Source organism: Ips typographus, linkage group LG2, assembly GCF_016097725.1.
Source record: "Ips typographus isolate SLU linkage group LG2, UJ_Ityp_2.0, whole genome shotgun sequence".
In the NCBI taxonomy this organism is placed as follows: Eukaryota; Metazoa; Arthropoda; class Insecta; order Coleoptera; family Curculionidae; genus Ips; species Ips typographus.
In genome coordinates, this window is record NC_138423.1 from 13,952,327 (window position 1) to 13,973,711 (window position 21,385).

General features: G+C 32.6%; 1 protein-coding gene across 3 annotated transcripts in view; it reads right to left on the bottom strand.

Moving 5' to 3' along the window:
• The window catches only part of Dgk (diacyl glycerol kinase 1), a 139,954-nt gene that overhangs the window by 94,191 nt on the left and 24,378 nt on the right, over positions 1-21,385 (bottom strand). For 2 of the 3 annotated variants that reach the window (XM_081996201.1, XM_081996199.1), the window contains exon 3: positions 14,758-14,834. In XM_081996201.1, coding sequence (XP_081852327.1) covers positions 14,758-14,834 — 77 coding nt within the window. Of the gene's footprint in view, positions 1-14,757; positions 14,835-14,896; positions 15,024-21,385 lie in introns of those variants that run through there. The other variant, XM_081996200.1, reaches the window with a different exon arrangement.

Below are 21,385 nucleotides of genomic sequence, written 5' to 3' on the forward strand. Positions count from 1 at the left end.
ATTTTTATTAGTTTAACGTATTAAAGTAAAGCTAAAAAAAGAAACAAACATGATTATTTTACGCGTTTATATAAAAATAACATTTTATGACCATACAATGGGGTTTCTTATAGTTTTTTGATACGATTTGGACGTTTTTATCTTTAAAATTATGGCACAATGGTTGCCAGAAGGATCTTCGGTGGCATCTTCTCTGTTTTATAGTCATATTGATTGATTTATTGTGACGTAGGGTATTATTAGATTTTTCTAGCAAAATAGTGGATAATGATTAAAAATAAATGTGAGATAAAAAAAACGCACAGAAGAAATCTGCTGACATATTAAATTATCTCTTAACGAATACATCTTTGCCATAAATATTGTTCAGGGCCTCGATCCATTTATCATTTTTGTGCCGCAGGATATTTACCGCTAACGCCGGAAAACTAATAATTTTGCACTTTTCCTCAGGAAATTTGCTCTAATTTTTCAGCGCAACGCGGACAGGATTGCGCCATCACATTTCAATATGACTGCGTACATACAGGGTGGCCTGACAATAAAGTAAAGCGGAGCTATTATCATTTTTGTTTTTTCAATTGTTACACAGTTAAATAAACAAGTTGTAGTAAAAGTTTTACTTTTAAAAAAAGATGTTTTTATTATACTTAACAGAAAATACTACATTTTCAACTGTTTATAAAATACAGTAAATATGACATTTTCGGAACAGCGCACGGAAATTTTTTCCCGATCCCTCTTTCCGTGCGCTTAATAATAAACATAGATATCTATGATACTAGATATCCTATGGCAACCCGAAGAAAAAAAAGAAACGAGTAATGTGTCTATAGCAACGATTTATTTATTAATGACAAATTTTATTTTCTGTCAGTGAAAATTAAGTATTTATGTATTTATTACATTTTGCAAAAATGAATTCAGATTGTGAAGAAAATCGGGATATTCCCGAAAATATCTTACAACGAGCGGCAGAAGTGAGTGCAGATTTATTACCAGTGAAATCCAGGTTGAGATATGAACAAGAATATAACAGTTTTACCGAATGGCGGACTCAGAAACGAATCAAAATTGTGAGTGACGATATTCTTTTAGTATATTTTTCTGAAAAAGCCAACACTATGAAATCCTCCACTTTATGGAGTCGATTCTCTATGTTAAAGAGTTGTTTGGCAATAAAACAAAATACTCACCATCAATATCCAAAAACAATTGCTTTTTTGAAACGACAAGCTGTAGGATATATACCAAAGAAATCCAAGATTCTTACAGCAGAACAAGTAACCAAATTTTTATGTGAAGCTTCAGATGGAGAATATCTACTAGCAAATGTAATTTTAGTGTTTGGCATCTTCGGTGCAAGCCGCAGAGATGATTTAATACGTTTGAGTTTAGATGATGTGGAAGATAATGGGCGTTTCCTTGTCGTGTTCTTACGAGATGGAAAAACTCACAGGTCAAGAAGTTTTACCATTACCAATAAAAATTGCAAATTCGATCCCTGTACAATTTACCGTAAATACGCAGATCTCCGCCCTAAACATATGGAGAGTAGAAGATTATTTGTTGCATACCGAAACCAAAGATGTTACGCTCAACATGTTGGGTGCCATACTATCAGTGGTATTCCAAAACTTGTTGCAAAATACCTAAAACTAAAAAATCCCGAAGAATATACCGGACATGGGCTAAGGCGCTCTTCGGCAACCATGTTGGTGGAAAACGGCGGTGATTTGCTCACTTTGAAAAGACACGGAGGATGGCTTTCTTCCAATGTAGCAGAAGGATATATAGAACAGTCGATACAAAGAAAAATTGAAGTATCACGGAAGTTGTTTAGCCCTTGTAACTTGGAAACTACAACATCTGTAACAGTCAATCAAGAGAACCAAAGCACACACGAACACTCCGCTTCAACATCTTTAGCAGAGTCTTTAGTTCAACAAAAAGAAATGAAAAAGGGATTGAGCTTCAACAATAATACGAATTGTACAATAAATATTACTATTAATAATAACGGTTCTGTCCAAAATTAATTTTCTTAGAATTACCTACTTGTATTTTTTTTGTTAATTTGAGTTGTATGTACTTACATTTTTACTGTTTTAAAAATAAAAATAAATATTCCCGATTTTCTTAATAATTTTTTGCGATATTTTTTGTTTATGTTGATTTCAGGTACCTAAGTATAATAAAAAATATCGTTCATTACTCGTCCAGAAATGGATTTTCCGTTCTTGCATGACTTCCCGTGTTCGGCTGCGCCTCACACGAGAATTTGTCACGCGCACGCGGAAAAATCCTCATTTCTGTACTGGTAATGAAATATACTATTTTTAGTCTCTCAAACATCTTTTCCACATCGAAAAGCTTGAAAATTACAGTCAAATCAACGTTGCCAAAGCTAAAACTCTTGATTCAGTCATTTTGACAGCGTCGAACAGCTTAAGAAGCTTTTAATTCGTGTGGCTGGAACAACGTGGACCACTTTGACGATTTGAACTAGTTATGACGTTTAATGACAAGCTTATAGGCATCTGCCAGCTGTCAAAACTCAAAGAGTAAACAGTGTCGTCAAACAGTAAAATGTCAAATAGTCGCGTCTCTGAAGAATCACGTCGCAAATTATTATTCGTAAGTCGGTGGAGTTAAATTTGGCAGTTGTGGCGATAAATGACAGATTAAGAGGTTAGGTTTGACAGTTATTATGACACTTCACAGAGTGGCTTACAGTGAAGTGACACTTGTTATAGCTATTAAAACGTGTTTAGCAGTGAGATGGAACTGTCAAGTGCAACATAATTGTACCTTGTGTTTACGTCTCAATAAGGCCTCAAATTGAACATTTGTGAGACTACGTGACACTTCTGACAGCTGTCAACTGTCAAAACTCATTCAGCGTTAATATACCACCGGAATACGCAGATTAATTGTATTTTTTTGTAATAAATCGCATTACAAGTTGTGTACAGTGTGGAACACCCAAATGGAATAAATTAGATTAAGAATAAATGAAAAATGTGTTGGGAAAAAACGGCTTGGATACGTCAATTCGTATTTTCAAATGCGCATTTAAAAAAAATATAATATAGGGTGTCATGTGACAGTGGCAGATACCAACTTTCTTATTTGAAACGTAAGCCCCTGTATGTTATTTATTTTTTGGATTGTTCTTAAAATTCTAGGCAAAAAAAATTCTATACAGGGAGTTGCATTTAATTTAATAAAGTTGTGTTCAAGCGTTTTTCCCAACATGCCTTTATTTATTCGTTATCAAATTTATTCCATTTGACTGTTCCACACTGTATACAGCTTCATGGAGTTAAATTTAATAGTTGTGACAGTAACAGACACTTTGATATATATTTTTTGTCATCTGACAGCTGTCAAAAATCACGCAAATGTGACGCGAAATTAATAATACCATAAATAGTTCTACCGCTTAAATAATTTACTTTATATACACTGAATTTGACAGTTGTGACAGTTTGTAACGGCAGAACTGAGTATAGTTTGATTCATTCCATGGAGCCGTAAACGATTGGGGTAGTGTAATTCCTCCAAGAATCTATTTGAAATTTTATATATTCAGGGCACTGGTGAGTGAGTTTTGACAGTTATGACCGCTGTCACGTGACACAAGCAAAGTGTTCTTTAACGTCAGAACTGTCAAATTTCGTTATATAGAGCTTTAAACACAAGTTTCAGTGTAATTTCTCAAATTAGCAGCTATTTGTAATTTTGTAGTTTCAGATCACTGGTGAACGGGGTTCGACATTTAATGACAGCTGTCACGTGACGTAAGTATAAGTGTTCTATAACGTCAAAACTGTCAAATTTGGCTCCATAGAGCTGTCAAGACTACTTACAGTGTGGTTCCTTCAACAAATTCCATTGCTTAAATTGTTGCTTCTTTTATTAGCCTTTCCTTCATCGTTCTCTTAAATTCTCCTAAAATTCTCTTGGCATTTTTTCCATAAATAAATTTGTGAGAATTTTTTTATCTCTGGGACTTCTACGGTGCCACAGAAAGCTAAATCTTTTGAATTTTACAAATAAAGACACACAAAAGAGGCAAATGTTCACAAACGTTTAAGTTGCCGTACATGTTTTTTTTTTTAACTGGTTCACATGGCGGCTTTTTTGCAAGACGAATGACACTAATGACAGTTACATATGTAGTCATTGTCAAAAAAAAAACAACATAAATAAACGCTTCAACAGAACTCCAACGTTCCTTCTATTTTTTTGTCTTTTGTCGTTATTTCTAAGGAAAAACATCAGAAAACCTAACCAAATGGCTAAATAATGATAACAAAAATGTTCAAATGCCTGATAAACAGAAAATACATAGAACTTGAGTAGAATTATCTTTGATATCTCTTCTAAACAATAGTGAGTTTTTAACAAAAATTGATTGTTTCTTAACATAGGTTGTACTGATATTTGCCCCATTTTCAAATATGAATTGTCGCTGGTTAGTTAATGTGTCTATGGTTGTGACTGAAAAAGAGAGTAATATACTAAAACGAGAAAGATAATACATTTTACGCCAAAAAGTAATTTGAAAATCTAAAAATGTCATGTTCCAAACGTGATATTCAAAAATATACACTCTGTCCCAAATTCAATGTTCACCATTGGGATTTCAGTTATTATTGAAGGTACAAAAATGTTTAAATTAGAAAAGTTTTAAAAAATTACATGGCTAATTCAAATCTCTTTTGAAAAATAACCCAGCATTTTTTGTTTTCGAGATATTTGAACATAACTGAAAAATGATGATTTTTTTCTTTGGCCATTATTGTGCAAACATTATTTAGTGAACAGCTGTCAAACTTTGACATTATTAGCGCACTTTGTTCTGATGATTATTTGGGTAGCCAGAAAAATGAATCTATCGTTTTCTGTTTTTGAGGTTAGGATACTAACTTTTTTAAGCCATACTTATTTTTGTGCTATGCCAAAAAATGACCATTATAAAAAATACACAATAAAATTAAATTTTGATGAAACAAACAATATTTAACAAATATGACATAATTTCAAGACAAACTTAAGATAATAATTTATACAAACTGTTCAAAATGTCGGCCATTTTGATCGATACATTCTTGACATCTTTTCATGACGACTCGACAAACTCGCTTTAAAGTATTTCTATTGATAGAATTAAGAACATTTTGAGTTCTCGCTTCTAATTCTTCAATTATTTCAGGAGAATCAAATTCGTAAACTTCATGTTTAGTGGCTCCCCACAAATCAAAAACCAGAAGGGTAATACCTGACGAACGGGCTGGCCACAATACATAGAGAGAACATTTTTGGGACAACCAAATTATTCTTCAGAACAAAGTGTCCTAACAATGTCGAAGTTTACCGGCTGTCCAATAAACAGTTTGCAAAATAATGGCCATGTAAGAAATCATCACTGTTCAGTTTTTTCGAAATATCTTGAAAACAAAAAATAATAGAATATTTTTCAAAAAAGATTTGAATTAGCCATATAATTCTTTAAAACTTTTCTAATTTACACATTTTTGTTACTTCAATAATAACTGATATTCCATGGGTGAGCATCGAATTTGAAACAGACTGTATAAATATCCAAGTTGCTCTTTTTAGACTTCTGGAGAAAATTTCGAAAAAATGTCACCAATTTATAAATCACCTTGTATACCCTAACTTAAAAGATATTTTGAAAACTGACATAGGTTTCAAAATTACCGATAGGAAATCGATGGTAAAAAGAGCAAATATGGGAAAACAAGTCATCTGACAACATTATTTACGCTTTTAAATTTACAAGAAATGTTTATAAAAAACAATTTTTGATATTTTGTTATTATATAGCAATATGAGGATAATTATTTCCTGATCCCCATTAAAATCGACCGAGAACGAACTAAACTCGTTCTGCCACCCCGAATTCTCCATTAACGCTGTCAGACCGTTCAAAAGCAGCCCTCAAAGGGGCTTATGTTTTTACGCTGGCCAGAGTTTCCGCAAAGGTTTCGGCAAATAAAAGGTTTTTTCAAAGGGTCGGGTCACTTTGAGGCCCAAATGGCTTGGATCTAATGAGCGTTCGTTTTGCTCGGGTTTTGAATAGTCGCTATAACCGACGAATATCAAAACTTTATTGCTTCTGGTTAGAGGAAGTTGTTGTGTAATTATTATTTTCTTTTCATTTTTTACTTTCAATCGATTATCCTTTATCGGATTTATATTAGAGGCAATAAATCCGAATAACAGATGCTATATTAATTCGGTATAAAGCAAAATGATTTAGTATTTTGTCAGATTATTTTAATCTGTATATCCGGAAAACAGTTTAAACCTAATTCAGGCCAATATACTTAAAATTACTAACACAGCATTGTTAATAATAGTAATTAGTAATAAATCAAATGTTTCATTATAGGTAACTATAATGAAACAATACTTACATTTTTGGATTTTTCTTTTATTAATTGTGTAACTCATAAAAATTTGCAAAAATTCATTCACAACTAAAACCTTGAAATTGTAAGATACAAAATTAGTTAGATTCAGATTAATTTCAATTAAACGACCCTTTCCTGCAAAGTTGAAGTTTTAATGAGTTTAAATTATCTTCCTTTCGCTTTGTCGCGGTACTCAAACTGGCACAAGTCCTTGACAGAGGATCCCAGTTTGATCTAAGGGCAAAAAGCGTCCTTAATGGGCGGTTAAGGTCGTTTGACGTAAATTAAAAGATGCCCGGCATACATAAGAGACATTAATGAGATAAGAACAGGAGTTTCGTTTATTGTCTCTCTTTGTATTACATTTTCGGGTCACGTATTTCGGTCCTCTGATACCGAAAGAATTAGACTCTTGGTAATTAATACAAGTCGTTGTAAATTTCTTCAAATTTAAAATAGTATTTGACCGATTAAAATCAAGTTTATAAAGACAAAAAATTGAGTGACAAAAAATCCATTCTTATTACCAGGTAAAATGTGATTAAATTTAGAAATCAAGACTTTATTTAACTGATTGATTGTTAATTACAATTTAATAAAACTTCAGAATTTAGTCAAGTACAAAAAAACACCAATTGGCATCTAATTAAACTATAAATGCAGTAAAGCAAATTCTAATAATGGTTAAACTGAAATCAAACCATTGTCTGATTCTTACAAATTTTGCAGTTTTTACTTCTAAAGTTTTAGGTAAAATTTAATCTTTAAAAACAAAACTCACTCTCTGTCTCAGGAAAGTGCCTTTTTTCTGGACTGGTAATGAATTATACCATTAAGACGTAAAGCATTTTTAAAGAACTACTTTTTTGTAAAGTAAAGCAGAGTTCATTTTCTCAAAGAGGAAGTAAAAGCAAGTTTGAAGGGAAAAAATAACACCATGCCTTCTCCACAAAACTAGTTTTAGTTAGTTTTGTGGAGAAGTCTTGGTGTTATTTTTTCCCTTCAAATTTACTTTTTTCCTGGTGGAGTGCATAAACGTGTTTTTTCTTTATGAATTAATTATCGATATCTTTTTTATGGGAGTACTCCATGCATCACAAAAAAAAACCGACTAAAATGCATATATTGCGTTGTAAATAAAGCTCGGAATTTTGGAGTTTGAGGTATTCGAATATTCGGTTAGTCATAAACTCGAATATTAACTTTTTGGAATAGTCAAATTCTATTAAAAAACGTATAGTAAATCTCTTAAGCTTTGTAATACCAAATTAAATATGTATTTAAAATAAGATAAATTGATTTTTTTTCAGTAGTCAAAAATAGTACTTACATTACTTAGATCATTATTAATTATGTAAAATATTAGAATTTTATTTATTTAGAATATTAGGTATTATTTTTATTTTTGACACCTAAACCTAAAGGTGAGCAACATGGATTAAATGGACTTAAGTTCCGAGGACTATAGTTAGTACTGTTAGTTAGTAGAGTATAAGAAACATTCAAAGTTTGGTTTAAAGGAACTATTTAACGAACTTGCTTTGAATATTCAAATGCTTCAATAACTAACTATTCGACTAATTGAATTTATTATATTATATATTTTAAATATGCGCCACTCAAATGTTTAAATGTCCAAATATTCGAATATTGACTATTTAAATTATTTGATATTTTAATATCCGAAGTTATACAGTGCGTTTTTTTAACGCGCAACATAGGATTTTACGTGTTAAATTTTTAAGTCCATGTTAGATCATTTTATTTTGGAACTGCAAGTCTATAACTTGACGGGTGTGTCTTTAGTACCCTGAAGCTTAAGTAAGTCTAGCAATTTGGTCTAAAAAGTGATTAAAAACTGGAAAAAAATTATTTTTTTTCGAAAAGATTTTATCGTTCCATACTCCCTGTATGCATTGTTGTTCCTTGTTGTTTTTATACTGGCAGGGCAGGTAACAGGTAAAGTGACATATTTTGACTGCATCACGACCCGACATCTTTTGAACGTCAAAAGGGCATTTTATGATTGTTTGGAATACTGTTTGGCTTCAAACGGAGGTCACTTTGAACAATTCACTTATAAAAATACATCTTTTGTTCTTAACTTTCTTGATATAAAGTTAATGATCACCCTGTTTTACTTTCTACGCCAAATTTTACCTGCTACCTGCCGTGCCAGTATCAAAAACAACAAAGAACAACAATGCATACAGGGAGTATGAAACGATAAAACCTTGATTTTTTGCAAGCTTTTTAACACTTTTTAGGCCGAATTGTTAAACTTACTTAAGCTTCAGGGTACGAAACAGCCACCCGTCAAGTTTTATACTTGTAGTTCCAAAATAACATGGTCTAACATGGGCTTAAAAATTTACCACGTAAAATCCTATGTTGGGCGTTAAAAAAAACGCACTGTATAACAGTAATTTGAAGAATAATTCGAGTTTGATTCAGAGCCTTAGTTGTAAATTCAATGCAATGAAAATAATATAATTACTTCTTTTGAAAACTGGTCTTAAGAGTAACGTGTTCACGTTTTGTAAGTAGTCAATTTATATAAAGTTTTCAATATTGGGTGGCAGTAAATCGTCACAAACAGAATATTTGAGGATGGCAAACTGTAGAATATATCAGATTTAGAATTTACGGTGCATTATCAACCAAAAACATGTCATGTTAGTGCTCTAGCAGCATTTTAATAATAATTATTGTGTTTTGAATCTTTGAAAAAAATTATTTCAAACATTTTATTCTGATATCTTTTGATGACTTGTGAATACAAAAAAAAGTTCTATTAGAAAGTCTGTCAATACTGAAAACAACAGATTTGTAGAACTGAGGAAAACTTGACTCTTGGTTCGTCAACCAAGTAGATTGAAGTCAATTTTTAAAACTACAAGAGCAGATTATCTGGCTTAAATCTTAAATTTCCAACTAAAAAAATACTTACTACTACTACTACACCTCGAAGGAATTCTTAATAAGCCTTCCTTCCTCAAGGCTGTATTGAGTTGCCCTTAGCGATCAAGATTCATAGACGCTCCTCAAGTAGCCCTTGAGTAAGGCGTCCTTGTAAATGATAGAAAACTGTCAACGCCGCAAAACGTTAAAATATCATAACCTAAAACTGGAGTGTCAAAAAAACTGAAGTATACTGCAGCAGTAGAACTATGTAAGAGAATAGAAAAGAAATTTCTTTCTTCCTCTCACTTTGACTTGCATTTCTTACTATAAATCTGCCTTGTTTAAATCTCTGTTTCTATCTCTATCAAGTTACATATTATCCCTACAGATTTAGGTAGAGTTATACAAGAAAAGATATATTGTGAAGAGTTCTGAAATAAAATTGAAAAATTCCCAGTTTTCTGCAGCTTTTACTCATTTTTTGTTCATTTTAGTAAAACAATGGATTCTTTACAAAACCATTATACAAGAGAGAAAACGAACCATTATACGAAATTAATAACTTTAGTCGAAAAGTTCAAATCATCAATTGAAATGCAAATTTACATAAGAAGAACATGGCTTGGAAGGAAATAAAAAATGTTCTCTATAATCCCAGGGATCAGTAATTCACGATCTGCATTTGTTTTGTGAATTTCTCACAAAAGGAGAAATCTAATCTCTAATGGACAATACAGGAAAATCTGTATCTGCATTCATCTTTACTATAAAATTCCAAAAGATTTTCTTTATCAATAGTTTCACTGCTCCTCCACAAAATTAAGAAACCTATCTGAATACATACAGTGTGTCCCAAATTGGTTCTACATGTACTGGGATCTCGGTAACCGTACATTTCCGGTTTTGTAAATTATAAAAGTTTGTAGCACAAAGCACACTGAGTGTTATTTGTTTTTCATAATGGCGGCGACATTTTCCAATGCCAACTAAAATTTACAAAAATTTACCAAACATTTTAAAAACGTTTTTCTGCTTTTTAGAAACTTATAATAATACCATCATCAAGTACATAAAAGGATTCCTAATACATGTAAAACCAATTTGGGACCCACTGTATGTTTGTTTTACCCAAACAAATTATAAATATACAATAAGCAATACGATGCAATATAATCTGTAATTTAATGGCGAGGTCGCCTCAAGCTACCTTCCACCCTCACTCAAAAATTCTTCTCGGTCAAGGAACCCTTAAGAGCTGAAGAGCGTCTATCAAACGAATTCGGTATGTTAAGGGTACCTTGAGGACCGAGGGAACCAAAGAAGAACTATAATCAGAAGTATTTATGAAACACATTTTGACAACTGAAGTTTCAAGTTACAATATATTTTTTATCCTATATTTTGAAGTAGTAAGAAAAACCAGAAGCTCATTTTTAAAGTGTCCAAACTGTAAAAAATACGTATAATTTTAAAACACTCTCGACTTTTTGGACAGTCAAAATTAATCTTAAACTGGTTTCTGAACTAATAAGAAAACCTATTTTATTATTAATTAAACTAAACCAAAAATACGGAAATTAAACTTAACCAGAATTGTTATTCACCATGTTTGAAAACTCAAACTTTAACATTTTTAAACTGGGTCGTAAAACTCCATTTTACGGTTTACTACTCGTTTGTCGTAAACTGGTGGGGTTATAATCCTATTAAAGTGTTATGCAAGTCTTTATGAACGCGATAGTAGTTTTGATTCATTAAAAACGAAGGCGATATCAGGTTTATTGGCAGGGCCAATGGTGAAAATCAACACATCTCGCTCGCTGTTTATTTAAAGATTCAAACATCCACCTAATGTAATAAAATGTAATCGCTTCCAAAATGTATAAACATTGCCCGTTTCGATGATTGACGATAAAATAAAGAGCAGGAGATACCTGGTTTCTTCAATTTTGTTTCTATGTAACGTTTTGATTACATGAAAGGTAAATTAATTTAAAAAATTAAAAACGCAATTACGAATTAAAACGTTAATGACTAATTATTATTGTATTTGATTCTATTGTTTCAGTGAAGAAATTCACTATTTTGTGAAAACTTAACTTAAGTTTTGTTAGTTATTAACATAATAAAACAGTTCTTCTAACCTTTAATATCTTTTGGAAATGCTATACAAAAGATCTTGTGAAGTTAAGGAAATTAGTCGATACAATAATTAGCGCTCACTTACCCAAATAAATAATTTGATACAGACAACTTTACACTAAGCACTATACATTATTTAAGTTTCAAGAAGAAAACAAAGAACTTTAGTGTCAGTAGAACAGACACACTGAATGAATAATTAGAATACAGTTGCTTTACGTTGACAAACGTGACCAAAAAATTAACGGGTAACGGTCCCTCACTTATAATTTATGAAAAATTTTAATTACTGAAATTATCATAATAATAAAAAATAATACATTATACATTTTTGACATGTTTATAGGTAGTTTTAGGAAGACAGAATAAAATTCTATTGGAACTTAAGTTCAAGTTAAACTCGATCAGTACCTAGTTTATGAAGTAATAAAAAATTATTAATAACCAACATTTTCTAATTTGTAAACAAGACCGAATGCATCCTGCGGCTATTCTCGGTAAGCGGCATATTTACAATATGGAATGCTAAACTCCCGTTAACTGCACGAGCATATTATGGCCAAATTTTATGTAGTGTTGTTACGAAAATAGAGGAAAAAAATGGCTTTTTAATAGCAGAAAATATCGTTTCGTTAATAACATCGCTATTAATAGCTCCAAAAATTACACAAAAAGCAGTTTCCATCAATTTTTTGCCGTAGTTTAATAACAAATACGCGTTCCACAATCACGAAGTTAAAAAATCTCACAGTACATTTTTTCAACCTCTAGAAAAACCAAATTTATGTAACTAAGAAGAGCAAAATAGAAGTTGAAACTCAAAAAGTTTATAAACAAAAAAAAACAAGAAGTTGTCAGAAAATGATCATTAAAAATCATTTGAAGAGAGTGTTAAATAAGGCAAAGACTTAGAAGCAAGACACAAAAAAAATACAAATGAAACAGAACATTCTGAAAAAAATGCAAAAAGAGATATATGAAAAAATCTGGAATCTAGAGAAAATTTTACTAAAGCAACAGCAAGTCCTTTTGTGTTTGAGAAAATCAGTAATTGGTAAAGTCAACTTGACAATAAAGAAACAAAATACTAAAATACAGTTACAACAAAAAAAGAAAAGAAAAGCAGTAGTTAAACAGAAATATATATATACACAATCTTTATTTTTTTTTTTTTTTTTTTTAACTTTCTTTATGGCATTCACCACTAGGGTATTCAGCCAGGCCAAGTTAGGTTAGGTCGGGGGTGGCCTACGCCACGTCAGAGCTTAAGCTCCTCCTCTTAGGTCTGATTAAGAAGTCAGCAAGACAACACAACAAAGGTTTCAAACTCTTCCATCCGAGGCTCCTCCGAAAGTGTGACAGCCCCTCCAGAGCCCGGGAGCGCGAAGAGTCCTTTTCCCTTGCTAGGCACGATCCGAGCAAAAGATGTAGTCCTTCCTCGTGGAAACTATAACCGTCACTGTCACATCCACGTGGTCTTCTCCTAGGTTTTCACCCTTTCCGCCTCCTGGAAGTGCACCGCACAAGACAATTCCCCGTAGACTTTTAGGAATCGACATTTCCACTTAGAGCTCCCACCATCTCCACTCGACCGGCTGCGGAGTTCGGTCGTCAACTTCAAACTCCTCTGTACACCGTTTCAAGAAACGTGGTTTCTTAGCGACACAAAATGGCGCCCACGAAGCAGACGTGCGATACGTTTCAAGTTGAAAACCGGACTCCTTTATTTTTTTCATACGAAAAAAAAAGGCTATCAACCACACGTGGTCTTTCAAACAGAAATATTATCATCAATTTGACAGAATCTTTAATCTGTACTTTCTTACATAATGTATTAAGTGTGTTTCAGTTTCTTATGTATACCGGGTGACACAAATTTGTGTGTAAGTTTGGAAATCCCAAAAACAGTAGATATAGTAGGTATACAGTATAAAATTACTTAACCTGTAGCATAATTGCACAATTTGGAGTTTAGTTTTGAATTCCAATTACTTCCGGAGATATCCAGAAATTTACATTTAAATTTTTATTTAAATTTTTGAAAATTAGTTTTTATTTATTTGATGAGAACTGAAAATAATCTCTTCTCCTTAATATTGCTACTTTTCTCTACAACTTGACAATATCATATTTGAAATTTGACGTTTAGGTTTTTGGTTTTTTTTATCGTCAACTTTCTTTTTCCTAAATAAATGAAATAACAAAAATTATGTTTTTTTTTTTCCGTAAAATAATTCAGATAATTAACACTTTATCATTGCAACCTTCCTTCCTTGTCACGCTAAAACATGGCAATGTCGCATTTGAAGTCCGACGTTGCTGTTTTTTGTAACCATCATCAACTTTATGTTTCTTAAAAAAACGTTTCTAATTTTTTTACTTGGAATATTACAGATTTTCTGTATTTTATAAATTCTAATTTTGTCGCTTAGATTTACTTCTGAGTAGAAATTTTCGACTAAAAATTAACCTTAAAAACTATTTCAGGATTTACCAATTTTACAAGTGTCAATTGTTGAAGATAAAACCAATCACAATATTCGTACAGAAAAAGGTCACTGGGAAGAAATAAAAATCGATAAAAACTTGAGAGAGCTAACAATAGAGACGACAAAAAGAAATTATAAAATGTAAAAAATACAAATAAATACTACTATTGAAATAGAGAAAAAATTTTCAAGTAATAGGCAAGGAGGAAAAAAGTAACAATGTAAAATATGCAAAAGGGAAAAATGTTTAAAAAAATTAGAAATGAAAAGTAGGAAAGATTGCTAAAAACTCTTCAATAATAAATTTTATTTTCAAACCTGGAAAGAGAGATATGGAAAGGAAAATGAATAAATGATAATGCTTTCAAAATATTAGTAAAGGAATATGACAAAGAAAAAAAAAAGAAAGTGGAAAAGGAAAAACTGTAAATTATAGATTTTTTTTAAGAAATTACTGATGTCGATGAACACATAAAAAAGTTATACATCTAAAGGGAAAAACTAAGAAGAAAGATACTAAAGAATAGATTATACCAAGGAAACTTTTTACAAAAAGCCCAAGTAGAAAAGATTGTGAATATTTAAAAAAAAAGTTAAATAAATTATCTTAATAACTTAATTAACTATAATTTTAATTCAGACAATTAGTTTTCCAAAACTAAATTGTTTCCTCCTAATTTTAGTACGTTTAGTTTGTTGTCTCGCATTGTTATTTAATCAGGAAATCTTAATTATAAAAAAAGTGTAAACAATTTGATTTTTAAGCAAACACTCACCCCATCCGGATTATGTTTGTAAGGGGGTCCGCTTCCGCAAAATTCGACCAGCACATCCTGAAGCTTCTTATTGGCATCTGCAAAAAGACGCAAATTATTATTGCATTTTGCATATTATATTATTGCAAAAAAGTCTTGCCTGCGCTAATATTGATAGTAACAGAACAGGCAAAAAACATCTCAAACTGTTTTTGTGGCAAGAGAATTTTGACAGTTTCTCAATCTGTCAAAAATCTCATGAAGAGGTTGATAGTAGTTGGACAGAAATTTTATTGATTAATTTTTGTGAATTCTTAACCACTTTGGTACTGAAATATTATAAAAGTTACATATTATGTTGCGTTTATGAGTGAATAGGTTATGATGAACTTCAACTGAACTGGTTTTAACTGAATTTTCTTAGTTCTATCTTTACAGGGTGAAAAATGAAAAAGTTTGTTCTTTCTGATGTCAAAATTATACGGTATACCATAATGGCAAACTTATAGTTCACTTGAAACTTAAACCGTCATAAGTTATTAACACAGTAATGATAAGTCCACATGAGCAGTATTTGAGTAAATCACAGCACTGTTTGAGGTTTGTAACTGGTCAAGATAAAGCAGCAAGCTTAAAGCTGCTTTTTCTAGATCAGTCACAAACTACAAACAAAAAAGAAGACAACTCTACTTTTTTCTATCTATCACTATTTTTCCTGTAAAACCATTGAAAATTCCGCACCTTGTACATTACTATTTGTGTTTTAGGGGTGTGATTCAATGAAAGCGTATTTAACTAACACATTCTAATTATCATTTGTCGGTCTCGTGGCACACTTTTAAAATCCCTTTATGTCAAGAAGTCATGACAACCACATGGGAATGTCACTAATTAACCTGCCTAGTGTGTTTAATTGAAAACCTCCCAATTAGAGACAAATTTGAGAGTAACAAAATTGTAATAATGGCATTAAACTAACTGTCCTACACACCCACGTACAACTATAGTAAAACAGATTGTCAGCCTTTACTGCACGAGTACAATAAGTTGGCGAACAGTAGAGATAACAGAGACATTAGCTCTATAGAAGTAATGGACTGTGCGTTCCGCCATTACGGGGCTATTTAATAATAAGCGGAGCCCTGAATATTCTATATATTAAGTTTCTGATTAAGCGGTTTATGGGCTGAACTGCAATTAATGCGTCGTTTTAGCGGTTTGATGTTTCATTGGGCGCGGTTATTACACTAATAAAAGCCTTTGATCATTATAATCGAGGTTTATCTAAGTGTAGTCAATGTTATGTCAATGTCCGCAAAGAGCTTTAGGACATCCTAGAGCTCTTTGCGGAGCTACTTTGACGTGGTTTTTCTGAATGGAGCTGTTGCCACATTTGTCACTTTTGAAGAATACGACAAAGGTCGCTTATTAGTAATATAGATTCTTAAAACGAGAGAAGGGAATAATCAAGAGAAAGAAAATGCATAATTTGACAAAAATCTGCCATTGTCAATTGTACTCTACGCGTTAAAGAATTGGGGCCCAGTTCTGTGATCCTACTGGATGCATATTTTTCAATTCGCACTATCATTGCAGGACTTTTGTTACATGTCTTATGTCTTGTCATCATCTTATTAATCAAAATTTACACTAAAATTGATACCCACAGTAATTAATTAATCAGTCATAGCACTGAAAATACTCGTCGTCATCAATTCCGACCCCCAAACATATCAAACGAACAAAAACATGTATACACTTTCCAGCTTTGAACAAAGCCGTATAACTAAATAAACAATGGCAATCATCCAGGATTAGTGATATTTCAAAAATGTTGCCAATACGGATCGTGACAGGAACAAATAGTAATTAAAAGGGAGGGCGCAATTAAGGGCGTGTGTCCGAACGTGTTTGTTTATCGCGTTTTGCATGCGGCGATGACATTTTACGGTGTAATGTTCCCCTTTAGGGACACCGTCCCAAACATATACCAGCCCAGCCTTGTCCTAGCTTAAAAAAAAAATTACACTTGGTTCAACTCGTACTTGATAACATTGACATGATAACTAAGACCGTGTCAGCCTTGACTTTTAGAGAAAAAGTCCCGTTTAGGTTACCTACAGGTTATCAGGTTTCAAAAAAACCCATATTTAATTTATTTATTCTACTCTCTAGTTGATGATGTCACGTACATTTAAACCAGCTAATTATTGATTCTTATTGTGAGTTGCATTATGCAGAATTTATATTGGTTATTTTAAACCTAAACAGTTTATTATTTCTCCGCTTAGTAGCTTAAGAGAGAAGGAAAAAAGTAATTTTAAACCAGTTGAAATTAATATTGAAGTTGCGTCGATAACAGTTATTTGTAAACTAGAAATTTGAGATTTTGGCTGAAGTTGTTAATTTATTAGTTATAGAGTATACGTTATTTAAGGTCAAAATTCAAATTTTCTGCACGATGATACAAAATATCTCAGGACGTAATGTCACTACTTAATATACATAACTTTTCAATTAAAATCGATTATTAATTCAAAAGAGTAAGGTAAAACATTTGCTCGAAGATATAATAATAATAATGTTCAACATAAAATCCTAAACTAATAAAGGCAGTTGAAGATGATTTTCAAAATTCAAACATTTTCCAAAAAAAATATACTCCTTATAAAAAGGTCAAAAAATCAGTTTTTTTTTTATTTTTTAAGGTAAACCGGTGAGTTGTACGAAATAATGTTATATTTAACTTAAAAAAAGCGTCTCTTTGAGGGGCATACATAGTAAAAATTTCACACTGCTCACTCAAACCGTTTTCGAGAGATTTAGCAAAATGTCCGTAAAAAGGTAATCAAATTTGACGCTCTCTAGCGGCCAAACGCGGCAACTTAACAGTGCGCGCTCAACCTCACGTGATAGCTCCATTCATTAGCTACCTACGATCATATGGTATGTCTACGAAATGTTTCAAATAATCAAGCCATTTTTGGAAAAATGCACCGACATTTTCTTCAAATAAAGGGTTTTCTTGGCCTACTATACTGACCGTCGCCATATTGGATTTAGACCTGTCAAGCGGCCATTTTAACTAATTTTGGCATGGAGAACATGAATCTGGTGTCCGTTTTGCTGTAACAGCCGCCATTTTGTCATTGACTTTAAAATTAGGGAATTTTTGACGGTATTCAAAGCCAGCTGAGGCAATATTAATTTTATATTCATTTATAAAGCAAATCATAAGTTGTTGTCATACGTCACTGAATTCAGAATAAAATGCTGTATTTGGTTTTGTAAAAATTTATTATGGCGTCCAAAACAAAATAGAAAGTTGACGATGACTGCAGACAGACGAAACGTCGGGTGGCAAATATGAAACCGTCATCGTATAGCTGATAAAAAGTGGCAATGAAAATGTTTTTTCGGTTTTGGGAAATCTCTGCAATTAAGGTTATAAATAAATAAAAACAAAAAATCTATCCATCGCGACGGAGATCTGCCCCTGGGTCTCCTGCCCTCCACTTTACCCTGGACGATCAGCATGTCTAGATTATTATGTTCTCTTCGAGTAATGTGTCCAAAGTATCTGAGAATGCGTCGTCGACATAAGGTGGAAAGTCGATCTGTAATACTTAGTTCGTTTAGTATCGACACATTCGTTCTGTATGCCGTCCAGGGTATCCAAAGCATCCTTCTCACCTAACCAGCCAGTACCACATCTCGAACGCGTCTATTCGGCGTCTACCGGTCGATTTTATTGTCCAGGATTCCGACCCATATGAGAATATTGCAAATACCAAGGTGTTTATCACCGCCATTTTAGTATTCTTAGTTAAGGGTTTGTCCGTCCATATTTTTGTCAAGCTCAACGTTGCCGTTCTTGCCAGTATTATCCGCCTTCTTATCTCACTTTCACATCCTCCTGTGTTGGTTTCGTGGCGTTAGAAAGAACATGTCCTGAAGGCCGAAACAGCCAGAGGACCTATGGCCCGAGGGAAGGAAGTTATCAAGAGAAAGGAATACATAATTTAACAGAATCCTGCCATTGCCAACCAGTTCTGTCACATTCTATCAACACTTCTTTTGGCAATTCTACTCCCTGCGTTCAAGAATTAGGGCCCTGCTGGACGTTATACTCTCCCTAACGCCCGTGGTGCATACAATGTTTTATGTTTCACTTAATTCAGAAATTATTTACTGTTTCTGGCATTGAAAAGTAAGGTATACCTTTACCGGTATGTGGTTTAGTGTTTATTTTACCTAAATGATGCGACTTTGTCAAGTTTATTACCTCAACAGATAAGACCATCCTAAGGTAGGGAATACGTTTTTATGGCATAAAAGAATAAAAAAACCATTGCTAATATTAAAAAAGGGTTGTTATGAACACTATAAACTACACCGTTTCCAAGGTATTCTACGAATTACTATTATAGAAAGAAAACAAGCATGATAAGCAAAGTTGGTGTTTACTGAAAATGTGACAATATAAACCACCTAAACAACTTATATCGATATTCTGGCTTGCAAAATAGGTGACAACTCTGTAAAAGTGTCACTCCAAACTACATAGACTGGCTAATTTAAAATTCGGCGTAAAACGTCTCTTGAGAGGGCTCTCAAAATTGGATTTCATACTCCGCGACAGTGAATCGATGGAGATATTGACATAAGAAAAATGAACGCCGCACTTGCACGTTTATTGAATTCGAACGCGGTAATTTGCCATAAATGGCGAGCGTTTTCTATTCAGCATTAGACGCTCCAGCTATTTTCAATGGAAATATTCGATATTTGAAAACGGCTTTTAGGAACCTGCCCTGAATTTATGGCTTATAATATGCATTCGCCCTTGGATTTATTGCACCATCATACAGTTTTTTTGCTATTTTAGTGCATAATTTTGAATATGGTGAAGTGTTTTCATGCCATACACACAAATTCAGTCTCTGATTCTATTTTGATGTACTTGGATATGCAATTTTTAACTTTAGACATTTTCGAAACGTGTTGCATACATAATTTTTTCTAATTTTGACCAAAAAGCGGTAAAAACCATCCTTTAAAGTGATTTAACACAAATATTCACTTTCATAGCACCTTGTATAAACAGTGACAACGACATGTTATGATGGATGTCGCCCATATGTTTCTACGGAAATGCATAAAAACAGGGAGTGATGAAATGAACTTTTCATAACTAGTTACATAAAGTGATACTTTATGTAACTAGTTACATAAAGTAAAACGTTTTGTCACTCTAATCAGTTTTGAAAAGTGTCACTTTATATGCCAAAATTAGAAAAAAGCTATTTATGTGATCAGTAACGATATATCTGTTAGTCTGCTTAATGTAATGTAATTTTTCTAATTTTGGCATATAAAGTGACACTTTTCAAAACGGATTAGAGTGACAAAACGTTCATTTCATCACTCCCTGTTTTTATGCATTTCCGTAGAAACATATGGGCGACATCCATCATAACATGTTGTTGTCATTGTTTATACAAGGTGCTATGAAAGTGAATATTTGTGTTAAATCACTTTAAAAGATGGTTTTTACAGCTTTTTGGTCAAAATTAGAAAAAATTGTGTATGCAACACGTTTCGAAAATGTCTTATTGTGTAACTCATTCAAATTGTAGGACCTCGCTGCGCTCGCCCTACAAACATTCATTCGTTACACAAAATCGATCTTTTCGTAACTGGTTACATAAATAGCTATTAAATAATTTTGTTGAAACCACCTTCTATGAACAACAGTGATACGCCATAACTGTCTATGTTAACTAGTTGCATAAAGTAGAACATTTCGTTACTGTAATCAATTTTCAATTTTAATTTTTTTTTATTTTAAATTAGAAAAACTAATTAAATGAATCTCATTCCACTTTGATATTCAGCTAATTTACAGTCCACCCTGTACAGTGTACGGGGTGTCTCAAAGTCGATGGGTTTAAGGGGGTATCACCAAAAGTAGCAAAGGTAGAACAATGCGGTTTTTGCAAACCAGTGCTTGATTTTTGTGAAAGGAATCATGGTGCAGTCGTAGATTCCACATCTGCCCCCATATCTGAGCTACAGAGCGATTTTGAAAATATGACGATTTGGAACTCCCTGAGTTATTGACGATTAAATAAAACATTGCACTAAGAAAGGGGAAAATCATCAACTTTGACGCTTTCTAGCGGCCCACCCTCAAACCAATTAACCAAAGATCCTATATTTTTAGGAATTTTATTTTATTGGCTATCCATCGTCATATTAAAGTCCTTACCATGTCAGTAAAATAAGGAAGTTATTTAGATTCAAACAAAACAAATAAAAATTAAACAGAAAATATTGGTCAACTTTGACGCCCTTTACCGACAACCGGTCAAAGTTTCAAAAAACGTAAATTTTGCAAAACGTGTCACGTGATCTTGAAACACATGAAAAAAATGTTTGGGTAATGATGAAAAAAATAACGGGATTTTTTTCATTTTAAATGAAAAAAAAATATGAAAATAGCCGCCAAAAATCACGTGACAGTTCATCAAAAAACGTAAATATGCCGGAAGTTTTTGCGTGTGTCACGTGACTTTGACACAACAGAAATGAATATGAAAAAAAATTATGGGAAACCTCCAAGTTCCGCCAAGCGTAACTCGGTTAT